The sequence below is a fragment of the Ptychodera flava genome, chromosome 7 (assembly GCF_041260155.1).
Source record: "Ptychodera flava strain L36383 chromosome 7, AS_Pfla_20210202, whole genome shotgun sequence".
NCBI lineage: Eukaryota > Metazoa > Hemichordata > Enteropneusta > Ptychoderidae > Ptychodera > Ptychodera flava.
Window position 1 is genome coordinate 467,443 of NC_091934.1, and position 16,387 is coordinate 483,829.

Sequence of the window (16,387 nt, forward strand, 5' to 3'; positions counted from 1 at the left end):
CTGAAATCGCTTGTCCGATTGCTTTGAAATTTGATATGCAGTTTACTTAGGGTGACTTCAGTCAGATTTTTCAAATCATGGTGAAATTTGCATATATGTATTTTTAAGGCAATTTTTGTTGTTTTTGGAAAAAAAATCTTTAAAAATCTTCTTCAAAACTACCAGTCAGATAGCTTTGATATTTGGTGCATAGGTCCCTAGGGATGATCTATTTCAGATTTGTTCAAAAGCTATTTGGTGCATAGGTCCCTAGGGATGATCTATTTCAGATTTGTTCAAATTGGGCAGAAATATGCAATATGTTCGCCAGGCAGCCATTCAATTACAATTTTGTCACGTACAGAGCCATAACTCAGACATGTATAAACCGATTTTTAGCTCCGCTGTCAGCGACGCGGAGCTTATCAAATAGGTTGATTTTCCGTCGTCGTCCTCCAGCATCGTCCGTCAACAATTGCCTTCTCCTCTGAAACCGCAAGTCCGATTGCTTTGAAATTTTATATGCAGTTCACTTGGGGTGACCACTTAAGTTTGTTCAATTAGTGGTGAAATTTGCATATTTGTTTTTTTGGGGCATTTTTTGCTGTTTTTGGTAAAAGAATCTTCTCTGAAACCGCTTGTCCGATTGCTTTGAAATTTGATATGCAGTTTACTTAGGGTGACTTCAGTCAGATTTTTCAAATCATGGTGAAATTTGCATATATGTATTTTTAAGGCAATTTTTGTTGTTTTTGGAAAAAAAATCTTTAAAAATCTTCTTCAAAACTACCAGTCAGATAGCTTTGATATTTGGTGCATAGGTCCCTAGGGATGATCTATTCCAGATTTGTTCAAATTGTGCAGAAATATGCAAATTTGCACTTTAATTTTTGGTCAAAAAATTTATTTCTCAAAAAGTACTGGTCTGATAGTTTTTTTTGAAATTTGGTATACAGGTTTTTATAGATGAACTAAGTAATATATATTGAATTTTTGATGAAATCTGTAATTTTGTATTTTTGGACAATTTTTGCCATTTTTCATCAAAAAATGTGTATTTCCAAAACTACTCATCTGATAGCTTTGCAATTTGGTATGCAGGTTTGTACAGATGAACTAAATGATATTTATTGAAATTATGATGAAAGTTGCAATTTTGTAATTTTGGGGTGATTTTTGGAATTTTTGGTCTAAAAATGTGTTTCTCAAAAAGTATTGGTCTGATAGCTTTGAAATTTGGTATACAGGTTTCTATAGATGATTTCTATAAATGATATTCTATAAATGATATTTATTGAAACTATGATGAAATCTGCAATTTTGTATTTTTTGGGCAATTTTTTCCATTTTTGGTCAAAAAATGTGTTTCTCAAAAAGTGCTGGTCTAGCAGCTCTGAAATTTGCTATACAGGTTTCTATAGATGAACTAAATTTGATCTTTTGAAATTATGACAAAATCTGCAATTTTTATTTTTTGGGGCAATTGTTGCCATCTTTGGTCAGAAAATTTTATTCTCAAAAAACTACTCATCAGATAGCTTTGGTTGACTTGTTCTTAGGGATGATCTGATGTGATATATTCAAAGTGTGATGAAATCTTCAATTGTGTACTTTTGCAGCTTATTTTAGCCACTTTTTTCTTGCCACTGCATTGAGCTAACAAAGATTTCCACCTCCTTCATTAACATGTCAAAAATAGTTAGTCTCTACATAAACACAGCATAGCTATATCGGCCGCAAGGTCGCTTGTATTCAAAGTTGGTACAAGGACATTGACCAATGTCATAGATGTGCACGTCAAATTGTTTTGTGATACGATCCAATATGGCCGCCTTGTGGCCATTTTGTTATGTTTTTTTTTATGTCCGGAACCATAACTCAGACCTGTATCAAGAGAATTTATTCAAAGTTGGGACAAGGAGATTGACTTATGTCATACATACAGATGTCGATTTGTTTGTTATACGATCCAATATGGCTGCTGTGCGGCCATTTTGTAAAGATTTTTTCATGTACAGAGCCATAACTCGGGCATATCTCAACCAATTTTATTCAAAACTAGTACAAGGACATTAACCTATGTCATACATATGTACGTCAATTTGTTTCATGATATCATCCAATCACGCCGCCCTGGAAGATATCCCATAATGCGTTGCTGTAAGTCCAACGCCTAAACTGGAAATCGGCTCATTTGGCGTGAAGACACCAAAGCAAACGGATTGTCTCCCCTCATCCAATCTTGCCGCATATGGCAATCAATTGCGATAAATGACGAATGCCTTATTCCAAAAATAAAAAATGACATGCTTTATCCCTCCCCAGTTCATTTACACAAGTTCCCTAGTCAGTAAATGACAATGGGGCTGGGGTACCCCCAGGCCTCCCACAAGTGTCAGATTGTTGTGGCGAATTTGAAGTAAGCAGTTTTTCTCACGGAAAGAAGTTGCATAATGTACTCAGTAAAATGTTGTCAGGTAACATGAAAAGTGACAGAGGTCAAAGTGACTAAGACATCCGGCCTGATATGACCACAACCAACGACAAGAGGGTGTGAATTACTTGGGTCGAAACGGACAGGGGTCGAGGTGACCTGCTGTCCCGCCCCCCAGCTGCAAGCCTAGCGGCCTGGCTATGTTTACATAAGGCGTCCACATTTTAGAAAATCGCGAAAAGTAGGCAGAAAGAATGGCCCCCCCCCCCCCCTTATGTAAAAACGCAAGGGGTCGAGAGGGGTCGGCTGACAGTTTGACACATTTCGTACCATTAAGAGTCGAATGATACTACATTGACTGGGTTGACCATATGACTCTCATCAAAAAACGTCAGGGGAAAAGTGAATACATTGGATGTTTGACCAAACTTTACGAAGCATCAATTTTTCGATCAAAAATTTCATGCATAAAACTAATGAAAATTCATAAAAAAATACCACTGCCTTGTACATAAGGCAATAAAACATTGTTGGCGTGACAATGAGTTTACTAGGAAATACACAGTGGCTCTTAAAATTAGTTTGAAACTGTAGCGTCTTCACCGCGGTATTGCTGGATGGCCGAAATTTTTGAAGCGAAGATGAAGGGGGTAATTCTCGGATATCTTCCAAGGCGGCGTGTCATTCAATAAGGATGCATGGCAGCCATTTTGTTACAATTTTTTCATGTCCTTAGCCAAACTCGGGCATGTCTCAACCAATTTTATTCACCAATTTTAATCAAACTTAGTACAAGGACATTGACATGTACAGAGCCATAACATGTGCACATTGATTTGTTTGTGATACAATCCAATATGGCTGCCGTGTGGCCATTTTTTTACAATTTTTTCATGTCCAGAACTATAACTCTGACATGTATCAAGCGAATTTGTTCAAAATTGGTACAAGGACATTGACTTATGTTATACATACGTACGTCGATTTGTTTCATGATATGGTCCAATATAGCCACATGATGGCAATTTTGTTATGGTTTGTTCATGTCGAGAGCCATAACTCGAGTCTCGACTAATTTTATTCAAAGTTGGTACATGGACATTGACTTATGTCATACATATACGTGTTGATTTTTTAAACAGTATGATCAAATATTGCTGGATGGCGGCAATTTTGTTATGATTTTCTCATGTACAGACCCATAACTCAGACATATTTCCACCAGTATCATTCAAAGTTGGTACAAGGACATTGACCTATTTCATACATATGCTCGTCAATTTGTTTCACGTCAATGGTAGTATCATGTCAACTATTAAAGTTTCGTAATAAGGCTGATATGTCAAGAAATACTGCATCAAATTTCATGAAACTTTGTACAGATGTTAAGCTCACATTGCTTTAATGGTGAAAAAGACATTTATCATTTATCATTTATTAATTTGTAATTGCATATGTAATGAACTTTCCTAATTAGAGTGATATATCCACAAATACAGTGTCAAATTTGATGAAACTTGATACAGATGTGGATCTCATAGTGTTGTAAATACTGCATCAGACTTTATGAAATATGGTACCTGTGATAATCTGTTAGTGTTAGGATAGAATGCAAAATGTTTTGCAACATCCTGTTGATTAATTCCCAGTTGACTCATTTTATGACATTTAGGATGGTGGCCTACATTGGCTTTATGTTTTCATCACCATGGAACTCATTCTTGGCCATTGAGTGCCATCTGTGTATTTTTATCACAGACCTTATTAATGAAGAGGACTCTATCCTCTCTGAGGACTTTGTAATCAAAGTACCCATTAACAAGTGGAGACTGTGTCATCAACAATGACCCTTTTCTCCAAAGTTACTCAATGACCCTTTTCTCCAAAGTTACTCATCTGATAGCTTTGATATTTGGTATACAGGTTCCTAGGCTTTATCTCAATGTAATATATTAAAATTAGGGTGAAATCATCAATTTTGTATTTTTGCAGCTAATTTTGCCATTTTTGGTCAGGCCCTCCTGAAATGAGCTGTCAAAGATATCCACCTTCTTCATCAATACATGTGTCACAAAAAGTTATTCTCTACATAACACAGCAGAGCTCTGTCAACTGTTGGGTCGCTGTTTTTTTTCAAAACCGCTGGTCAGACAGCTTTAATATTTAGTTAACAGGTCCCTAGGATGACCTTAGTGAGATAATTTCATACAGTCAGGAAATACTTAATTTTGTATCCATGTCTATAGTAGCTTCAGGGACTTTGGCCCTATGTTTTGAAATGCAATTTGTTAGTTTTTATGATTGTGTTAATGAATTAAAGTGAATATAGGGATGTCAGCTGCCTTTCAGACAAAGAAATTTCTTGTAATACGATAATGAAATTTTCTGAATCTTAGTACAAATTTGAATCCATTTTCCATAAATAAAGCAGTTTTATTAGTCCCCACGGACACCATCCGGGGGGACCTATAGGTTTGGTCATGTCCGTGCGTGCGTGCGTGCGTGCACCTGTCCGTCTGTTCACGCAGATATCTCAGAGATGCCTGGAGCGATTTCATTCAAACTTGGTACAAGAGAAGGGTTACTTCATATGTCATACATATTCACATTGATTTGTTTTGTGATACGATTCAATATGGCCGCCAGGCGGCCATTTTATTACGATTTGTTCATGTACAGAGCCATTACTCAGGCATGTTTCAACTGATTTTATTTGAAGTTGGTACAAGGACATTGACCAATGTCATAGATATGCACGTCAATTTTTCATGTGATACAATCCAATATGGCTGCCGTGCGGCCATTTTGTTACGATTTTTTCATGTACAGAGCCATAACTCAGGCATATCTCAACGGATTTTATTCAAACTTGGTACAAGGACATTGACCTATGTCATACATATGCACACTGATTTGTTTTGTGATACGATCCAATATGGCCACCATGTGGCCATTTTATTACGATGTTTTCATGTTCTGAACTACAACTCAGACATATATCAAGCGAATTTATTCAAAAGTATTTTTATCACAGACCTAATGAAGAGGACTCTATCCTCTCTGAGGACCTGTAATCAAAGTACCCATTAACAAGTGGGGACTGTGTCATCAACGATGACTTGTTGACATATATAGTTGACAGCCATGTTTTTCCCTTTGTGCCCAGTACTTTTAAGTTTATTTGCCTTTTGTTTGTTAAACTAAGCTTCATAAATTGCAAGTTAACAAGATGGAAAAATTTACAATACCTACTGACTTGTGTGAGGAACTATACATCTGTCCGCTCATATCCACCTTTATCACAAACCAATACTCAGACTTCATATAACTACATGGTAACCATTGATCACACACCCAACTATTTCTCAAATTTAGCTGATTCCATTCATACATCAGACATCAACTGCAAATACACATCAATACTGTAACAACATTTTTCCACCATTTTCAAGATGTTTATCACTTCACCATCATTCCATCAATGATTTCCAAAGTCTGACAGTGTCACTGACAATTATGGCATTGCATGGTAATTTTGTTTTAATTTTCTATGTACAAGCCATATTCAAATATTATTTGACTGATTTCAATAAAACTTGGTATAAGGGCATAGCACCAAGAAGTTCAGATGCCAATCAGTTGTTAGCTCATATTTGGTTTTGTATATAAATACCAAAAAGAGCTCATATGATGAGTCGGTGTCTGTATGTCTGTATGTATGTGGGTATGTATATGCGGATGTATGTCTGTCACACACAAAGGCTCCCATACTGCCAAAGCTACCATCTCAGTATTTGTAGGCGAGCGGCGAATCCACAAAAAGGGCCTTATTTTAGGAGTTTAATGTATCCACCTTACATACGGCCACATCATACATCATTTGAAAGCTTATTATCTCTACTTTAAGAATATTGACGATGTGGAGCTGCCAATCAGGGCCATACTCCCCTAATTTGCATAATTCGTACGGGTACCCAATTTGCATAAATCCGATGTAAAATTAGAAAATTCACTGTTAACTACTGTGAACATACTTTTAAACTATTGAGTGATATATCAAATAAAAGGTATTTGCATGTAGAATACAACTTTGATATTCAAAGACATATTAAAACTGATTTCACTGAAATATTTTTATATTTATATTGAAAATAATATTTTCCTCTCTTGAATAACAATATTTTAATTTTTTTAAAACATAAAGCTACAACATACAGCTACATCATACATCATTTGGAAGCTTATTATCTCTACTAGAAGAAAATTGACAATGTTGAACTGTCAAGTACGTCCACAAACCCTGATTTGCATAATTTACAAGGTTATCCAATTTGCATAAATGCAGTATAAAATTTCAAATTCATTGTTCACTACTCTAAACATACTTTTAAACTATCGAGTGATATATCAAATGAACGGTATTAGCATGTAGAATACGAAATGGGTATCGAAAGAGATACTTAATTGGTTTCACTGAAATATTTTAATATTTATATTGAAAACATATTTTCCCCTTTTGAATAACAATATTATAAATATTTCATCACATACATCAACATCATACAGCCACATCATACGTCATTTTAAAGCTTATTATCTCTAATTCAAAAAAATTGACAATGTTGAACCATCAAGTACGGCCGTATCCCTAAATTTGCATAATTCACACTGGTAAGCAATTTGCATAAATGCTAATAATACTAAACATGCTTTTAAACTATGGAGTGATATGTCAAATGAAAAGTATTGGCATGGAAAAACAAACTTGACTTCCAAAGAGATATACAAAGTGGTTTTACTGAAATATTTTCATATTTGCAGTGAAAAAAGTCATTTTCCCCTTTTGAATAACGGTATTTTAAAAAATTTAACACCAGTATCAATGCAACCACATGCGTTATGATGTACAAAAAATGCATAGAACACGGAGAACAAACAGCTGAAATGAGGTCTGGAAATGAATATTTTGCTTGTTTAATGTATGTTTCAAAACATATGAATGTAGCTCTTCTTGTCTGCACTATTTTCCGATACCGATGTCTAGTTTTTATAGGTCAGAGAGTGTTTCTCCAAACATGCCCTTTATATGGAGTACGATATACTCATTCACAGCATATGAAAACCTTTTAATGTTACTCAAGTATACCAACATTTTCTTGTAATGTTGTAAGCAAGGCAACAACACACACACACACACACACACACACACACACACACACACACACATATATATATATATATATATATATATATATATATATATATATATATATAAATTGATTTTTAAGATATGTAGTTAATGATTTGAACGCCGACATTTTTTCGTAAAGATGTTGGGAAAATATCACAAATTACTATCAAGTCCAAACATGAGGAAAGATCCCAATGAACGACACTATTGTAGTTGTTAAAAAGTAGCTTTGTAGCCGAAACAATGTGAAAGAGTAAGCTGTAGTCAAACTTATGGCATGATTCATGATCCAAGTTATTCATGGCGATACAGTGTCATGCATTTCCAGTACATCTAGTAATTCTACAAATACATCATCCTCCAGCTTCTTAAACAGTTTTGTCATGAGTAAAAGGGTTGCCACAGTTATAGCTGCCTTGTGCACGAAAGATTAATTTGACAGCAGACACAACTGGTGACATGTAATAAGAGAAAGCAAACTCCACACATCGTTCATATCTAACGTTGTTTGAATTTTGTGTAAGTGATGTTTGGCTGTTTTGTGTAAAGTTTTGATTTGCCATGGCGAGACCTACCCCTAATCTACGTATCCTGCCCTGAACCCGCACTGGAGTGGAAAGACTAATGTGACGCTGCGATCCTTTTATGCTACCTTTCGAGAATAGAGTTGTCTTTATCAGTCGCTTAAAATTCATTTTCGGTTGATGAAACGTGTGCACTACTTGACCACGTTGTTTCACTGAAGTTAAGTTTGTTCAAATAAGGAAGCTAGAATGTCTATCGTTTCGGTCTGGTTGTGTTTGTGGATGCTCATGTGAATCGGAGATCGAGCTGTCGTAGGTTTTGTTTGGCATAGGTATAACGCTTATATTTCTGTTTCATATGTATGTGATTAGGCAACGTTCACAAATAATAGTGGTGAGGGGCGAAGGAATTCGGGGAGAAATCGAAATTTTGAGGGATAGAAGAGGAGCACTTGAAAGCTTTGATCTGCCTATAGGGGACCTGAAAATATTTTGGTTCCCTTTTACTTTTTGCGATTCCAAGATTTCGAAGGCAATTCAATGAAAATCGAATAACAATTAAATGTCATCCGATTGTTCTAAAGTTAGTTATAATCAAACAAGATCTAGAATTACTTTTACTTTTTTTTTACTTCATTTACTTCATTATCTCGAAAAAATCTTGTATTTTGTATCGTATTGTTGTGGCATAATTGTTCTAATGTATCGTAATGTTTCGCCTTTAACAAATCCTTGAATGTTGCCGTTTGATAGCATGAACTGGAATCTGGTATCTGTTGGTGTTGTGTGTGTGTGTTCTTAAGTCGAGAATGTTAATTTGTTGTATCGATGACCTTCACAGATAATGAGGTCTAAAAATGTGATTTCTTGAAAAGAGCTTTCGAAAAATTTCACAGTAGGATACATTTTGTATGTTTAATATTAATTTATTAAGCTCGTGTTTGGTTCCAATGAAAATCATACAATGTCTCTGAATCTCAGTCTGAGCGATATTTGTCCTGTGTTGCTGAATTATTCGTATTTTGTATACATTTTATTTTTATTTTGCATAATGTGGGCATTATTCGTATTTACTGCACAATTTTATGAATATTAAAAATAAGTCAAGATATTCGCGATTTAAATAATATATTCGATAAGAATATTTTAGATACGTGTTTAGAATTCATAGTTCAATTCTACATGCCAATACTTTTCATTTGATATATCACTCGATAGTTAAAGAGCAAGTGAAGAGTACATAACATGGATTTTTATAAATTTATATTGGACTCATGCAAATTAGGTACCCGTGTGCATTATGCAAATTAAAGAATTACGGCTCTATTTTTGCAGCTGCATATCGTCATTTTTCGTGAAGCAGAGGTAATAGGCCTTCAAGTGACGTATAATGTGGCTGTATGATGTAGTTGAATGTGTTAAAAGTATTAAAATATCGTTATTCAAAAGGGAAAAATATATTTTTCGATATGATTATGAAAAAAATTCAATAAAATCATTTTAATATTTCTTTGGGTATCTATTTTGTATTCTACATGCAAATACCTTTCGTTAGATATATCACTCGATAGTTTAAAGTATGCTTAGAGTAGTAATAAATTCCTAATTTTATATCACATTTTTGTAATTTGCGTACCCATGTAAATTATGCAAATTAGGAGCTACGGCCGCACTTGACAGCTCAACCTTGTCAACTTTTTTGAAGTACAGATAATAAGCTTCTAAATGAAGTATGATGTGGCTTTATGATGTAGCTGTATGTATTTAAATTTTTAAAATATTTTAATTCAAAAGGGTAAAATATTTTTTCAATATAAATATGAAAATATTTCAGTGAAATCAATTTTAGCATCTCTTTGGATATCAAAGTTGTATTCGACGTGTAAATACCTTTCATGTGATATATCACTCGATAGTTTACAAGTATGTTTAGAGTGGTTAAAAGTAAATTTCTGATTTTGCATAGCATTTATGCAAATTAGGTACCCATGTAAATTATGCAAATTAGGGGCTATGGCCCTACTTGACAGATCAAAATTGTCCATTTTCATAAACTAGAGATAATAAGCTTTGAAATGATGTCTGATGTGGCTGTATGATGAGGCTGCATGTGTTGAAATTTTTAAAATATTGTTATTCAAAAGGGGAAAATAATTTTTTCACAATAAATATGGAAATATTTCATTGAAATCAATTCAAATATCTCTTTGGATATCTGTGTTGTATTCTACATGCAAATACCTTTTATTTGATATATCAGTCGATAGTTTAAAAGTATGTTTAGAGTAGTTAACAATGAAATTTCTAATTTTATATCGCATTTATGCAAATTGGATACCCGTGTGAATTATGCAAATTAGGGGTGTATGGCCCTATTTGGCAGCTCCACATCGTTAATTTTCTTGAACTAGAGATAATAAGCTTTCAAATGATGTATGATGTGGCCGTATGTAAGGTGGGTACATTAAGTGTGAAAAATAGGTGAATCTGCCGCTCGCCTATTGGTGTACAGGTAGATGCAGGGTTTGAGATGTGACGTTGTTCAAATGAACACGTCAGTGTAAAAAATGTGCAAATGAGGTAAGAAAAAGGGAAATCCTGCTAATATACAGGAGTGATGGCATGCCAGTAAGAAACAGGCCAACTCCACTGACCTTGAGTCATTTCCTGTCATAATGAACTGTCACATATTAACAGACCTGCTCAAACCATAGACAGTAGAGGGGGGGAAGACTGTCTATGCTCAAACTAAGAGGGGCTTGTTTCTGCTATTCATGTTGCTAAAGTTGACCTCCAGTACCTAAAGTTTCAGACCTTATTTACTTTTGTCATTCTTGTTTTTCTGGTTTAAATATTTCTTGTTGTTTTACCAGAAATCGTTGTCATAACATCAACGTAGAATTTTACTCCACTGAACAGATAGAAACAACATTTATTGTAACACACCTCATCCGCAGTCTGTGTTCTAATTCGCCAATTGACAGTCACGTGGGATGCGTTCTTTTTGTGCTGATCCACGTAAACGACGTCATCAGGCATCATTTGTCGGAACTGTTGCCTGCCAGGCATCAGTTCCGAAAAATGATGCCCGCTGACGTCAAAAAAACATTGGCGCATGCGCGAACTGGAATGTAAACAAAGATGCCGTCTGCGGACAAGCAAAACGATAGTCGAGAAATTTCTCGGTTTATCCTACTTTCTGAAGAAGAACTGAATGCTCTGGTTTCAAACAAGGACTCGAAACGAACGAAGACGATAATCAAAGGTGCATTGAACGTTTTGCAGAAGTATTGCGACCCTGTCGGCAAAAACTTTTTCTTGCTGAACCACTCCAACATATTACATCATGCGACAACTTTTGTGTATGGTACGTGCTTATGTATGACTACGGATGAGGTGTGTTACAAAACACATATTGACTGGCCATTAGGGCAACAGCATACGTCTTTAACCCCTCGGGCCTGTGAGTCACCCCCAAAAACAGACTGTTTCCCTCGGCCTACGGCCTCGGGAAACAGTCTGTTTTTGGGGGTGACTCACAGTCCCTCGGGGTACAGACGTATGCTGTTGCCCTCATGGCCAGTCAATATGTGTATACTGTTGACCATTGGTACCCATACTGGTATATACCAATTCTGATAAAATTTGAGCAACACCGTATCATTGCGGTATTTTTAGCTACTATAGACTATAGTCTATAGAAGCTATTGGGATGGGTATCCGTCCGGCGTCCGTCGTCAGTATGTATGTATGTATGTATGTATGTATGTATGTATGTCCGTTTGTGAGGCGTCCGTCCACTCAAATATCTTGAGAACCGCAGTACTTACTGATTTGATATTTGTTGTGTAGATGAAAAATATGATTTTGAGAAACTAGTTTTTTTAATTTTTTGATATTGTCGAAAATAGGCAAATTAATGCCAAAAAAGGCGTTTTGGGTAAAAAATATTCTTCTTCATAACCGCTGGTCAGACAGCTTTGTTATTTGGTATACAGGTCCCTAGGGACAACCCAACTTAGATTTGTTCAAATTGTGATGAAATATGCAAATCTGTATTTTTAAGGAATTTTTTTTGTCATTTTTGATCAAAATTTGACTTACATTGTATGTAATTCTTCTTCTGTATTAACCCTATCAATTCACCTAGAAAAAAATAATTAATATGATTTTAAATAATTGAATTAATTAGGAAATCATCAAAGCCAAAATAATTTAGTGTAGAATTATCAGAAAGTTCAACTTTTTTTGACAGTTCATAGTGAAATGCTTACCATCTTGGAGGATTAAAACATGTAAAGGCAACTTGCCTGAATCCCAACTTTGACATATTCTGAACCGTCATTTATTGTGCCCTGTATATTATTTAAAAGAAATTGCTCAAAATAGTTTGTCATGATAGGGTGGTCAAATAAATAGAGATAGAGAAAGTTCTAATTTCCATTTATGGTTGACTTGGTAAGGATAAAATAAAATTACTTTTTGAGGAAAAAAATAGAGTGGTCAATTAAAAGAGTGGTCAAAGTGATAGGGTTTTTATGGTTAAGCAGGGCTGTAAGATTCCTCATGTGCTATTTATAGCAATTTTGCAATCTGTGTAAACAGTGCAATGAAAGTGTTACATGATGCTTTTGATGACCTTGAACTTCTTTAGTTTCAAACATTTGTCTCTTCAGTGTGCTTTCTCTGAGTACGTACAATCTCAACTTATTCAACAGAACTTACTTACAATGTTTATTTGAAAGTTAAATGTGCTTGGTTAATAGGATGAAAATACTGATAAAAAGATAACCAGCTTAAGATTCTTTATAACCTGACAGATATGCTTTTTTTTCATGATGAAAATCTTGATTTAAGCAAGTCTTGTTTACTTTAATTAGAATGTAATTAACTTTCGTTTATTAGCTACTATAGACTAATATAGTCTATAGAAGCTATTGGGATGGGTATCTGTCCGGCGTGCACTGTCAGTATGTATGTATGTATGTATGTATGTATGTATGTATGTATGTATGTATGTCCGTTTGTGAGGCGTCCGTCCACTCAAATATCTTGAGAACTGCAGTACTTATTGATTTGATATTTGTTGTGTGGATAATTTATATGATTTTGAGAAACTCTTTTTATTGATTTTGATATTGTTGAAAATATGCAAATTAGACCAAAAAGGGTGTTTTTGGTAAAAAATATTCTTCTTCATAACCACTGGTCAGACAGCTTTGTTATTTGGTAAACAGGTCCCTGGGGATAACCAAACTGAGATTTTTTAAAATTGTGATGAAATATGGAAATCTGTATTTTTAAGGAATTTTTTTTCCATTTTGGTCAGGCCATCCTGAAATGAGCTATCAAAGATATCCACCTTCTTTATCAATACATGTGTCACAAAAGGTTATTCTCTACATAACACAGCAGAGCTCTGTCATCTGTTGAGTCGCTTGTTTTTTTAAAACCGCTGGTCACACAGCTTTGATATTTGGTTTACAGGTCCCTAGGATGACCTTAGTGAGATAATTTCATACAGTCAGAAAACACTTAATTTTGTATCCATGTCTATAGTAGCTTCAGGGACTTTGGCCCTATGTTTTAATATGAGATCATCTAATATGGCAGCAGTTTTATTTTTTGTCAGGCTGGAGCCATTACTTAAATTTGCCATGTAATTAAAACTTGACTTGTTTATGACATAAAGGTATGACATAAAGGTATGACCATATTTGCCTATGCCTCCCTAATTCCTATTCTAATTGCCACAATATTTTGACTTCAATTCAGTGACAATGCATACAAACCTAAATTACAGGTGGGAACTGTGTCATTTACTGGGATTCATTATGTTACATTTTCACAGGAGAGTCCGTATTTGCCAGATGCTTGTCAGCATTACAGCAAGAGAGAGTTGAAGCAAGCAAACAGCTCAAAGGACCTGCATCTACAAAATACTCTGGGAATAAACAGGAATTTATTGAAAGCATTCGTCAGGTATTTGAAATCTGTGTTCTACATATCCTGTGATGATTATGTTGTTGAAAATTAAAACTATTTTTTTACTTTGATGTTTAAATGTGCTGTCAGATGGTACAGCTCACAATATTGTGCATTGTTATGCACATGCTGCCATAACGTAAAGGGGTTCTAGCATTCAATAATTGTCCCTATTTTGTCCTACTTGACATTGTAATGGTCCTACTTAACTTTGCAAATCACAAATGTCCCATGGACCTGGTAATGTATTACTTTGAATGAAAATGTTTATTAGACCAACTTAACGTCATATTGCAAGTACATATTTCGGGCATATGGATACACTTGGTATGTTTAACCCCTGACCTACTGATTTACCAAGTGAATTCCAACTTTTAGCCAATCATCGACCAGATTATGTCATTAATAAAGTACAAGTCACGCAAGGTCACAATTTATGCGCCAAAGGTGATCAACAGTTTTTGGCCGCTTATTAACCCTGTGTCCTATGAATTTCGACTGTCAACATAATCCACATGTTCTGCATTAGATCATGACCAACAACGAGTCAAATAAGTGACAAAATATTCAAAATATTTACAATTCAATTCTACCCCCTGATTTCTCTCTAGTATTGAGAATCATTTTGTAGATATTCGTCATCTCTAATTACTGTTTTCAACCTCATATAACAAAAACTGCTAGTTTCGGCACTTCTAGAAGGAGCCGGATTCGTTTTACATTTAGGGTTAAGCGTGTCAAATACTTTCATTGTTGTTGAACTGAGCACATCTCTGTTAACGACTGCGTCCTCTCTCGGCCAAATCTGACTCTTCACTACGTTCTTGATCGTTGTTGCAGTATGAGCCAAAGTCGGACTGTTTTACATTTAAATTGACCTTCTCGCACTTCTTCAGGTTCACTTTTGTGGCCCTCGCTTGCTTTTTCAATGCTACTGAGCGCTAGTGCCGGCTTTGGTCTGGTGGACGTGTTTGCTGTACTGATACCGGCAGAGTTGAGAACGCTCAGCCAGCATCGTGTTGAAGATAGCACATGCGCACTATACCGCCAAGCCTATACATAATCTCTGCGTGTTTATCAAAGATACATGTATCGTAGTCAGTAATCAACAACCGTTAAGACAAAAGGGGAATAATGGAGCGCGGTGTAGCTGAGAGTTTGCCATTTTAGTAATATTTCAGGAATTTCCCGGTACGATGTGACCCACACTTCTCTCATATTTGTGGATTTCGTTATCATCAAATATGGTCATGTCAAGAAATGAAGTTGTAACATTGTAATATTTGTATATTTGCAGGCCCTGTATGCATCAAAAATTGTGTCATATGCACAAGGTTTCATGCTGTTGCGAGAAGCTGCTAAAATATTTAACTGGACACTAAACTATGGAGGTATTGCCCTGATGTGGCGAGGTGGATGTATCATCCGCAGGTGACACCTTGTTATTGTCTTTCAATGTGCTTTTTAGTTTCTTACTCGCTTAACTTGATGGTATGCTTCATGAAAGATGCAATAGTTTATGCTTGTTTCACTTTATCCATTTAGAACTAAAAGTACACATGTTGATACTCAGACAACTACCAAAGCGTGGCTCTTTAGCTTCCTGCTGTCATATATAAACATGGCAAAAGAAACTATAGGGGTAATGGCTTTCCAGTGTCCACCTATTTTTATTTTATTTTATTTTATTAATCTCGAAGCAACAGGTTGCCCCAATAACAGGTTTGTTTGAAAATAAAAATATAATACAAAAACGAAAAATATATAACAGTTACAACCTAAACAAACAGACAGGAGAATTCACATAAGAAATAACCAAAAAACAGCAACACAGCGAAAGACACACAGAAAAACATCCAGATAAAAGTAATCATTCAGAAAAAAGGATCTTACATAATCCATGACGAAAATTACTGAAGTTATTAAAAATATCTAAATTTTGCTTGTTACAGATAGAATTTAAATATGTCTGAGATCGTGATAAAAATGAGTGTTTCAAGATATTCGTACTTGCTGACACTGGTCTAAAAAGAACAGCACGACGCAATGTAAAAGCAGGAACGTTAAAATGAATCTGTGCAAGAACATCTGGTACACTATAAACTGAGTGAAGGATTTTATAAAGAAAAAGAGTGTCTAAAAATTTTCGCCTGTTCTCCAATGTGGGAAGGCGAAATTCATAACATAGGTTACTATACAGAGCCCTTGAGTAAGCCATCGATGAACGGAAACAAAGATACTTGATAAATTTTATTTGGACTCTTTCTAATTTCC

At 35.2% G+C, this 16,387-nt stretch overlaps 1 protein-coding gene across 2 annotated transcripts in view; it reads left to right on the forward strand.

The window, feature by feature from the left end:
* Window positions 1-16,387, forward strand: part of LOC139137833 (6-phosphogluconate dehydrogenase, decarboxylating-like) — a 258,052-nt gene that overhangs the window by 213,415 nt on the left and 28,250 nt on the right. For both annotated transcript variants that reach the window (XM_070706117.1, XM_070706116.1), the window contains exons 11-12: window positions 13,980-14,110; window positions 15,411-15,544. In XM_070706117.1, coding sequence (XP_070562218.1) covers window positions 13,980-14,110; window positions 15,411-15,544 — 265 coding nt within the window. The remainder of the gene's footprint in view (window positions 1-13,979; window positions 14,111-15,410; window positions 15,545-16,387) is intronic.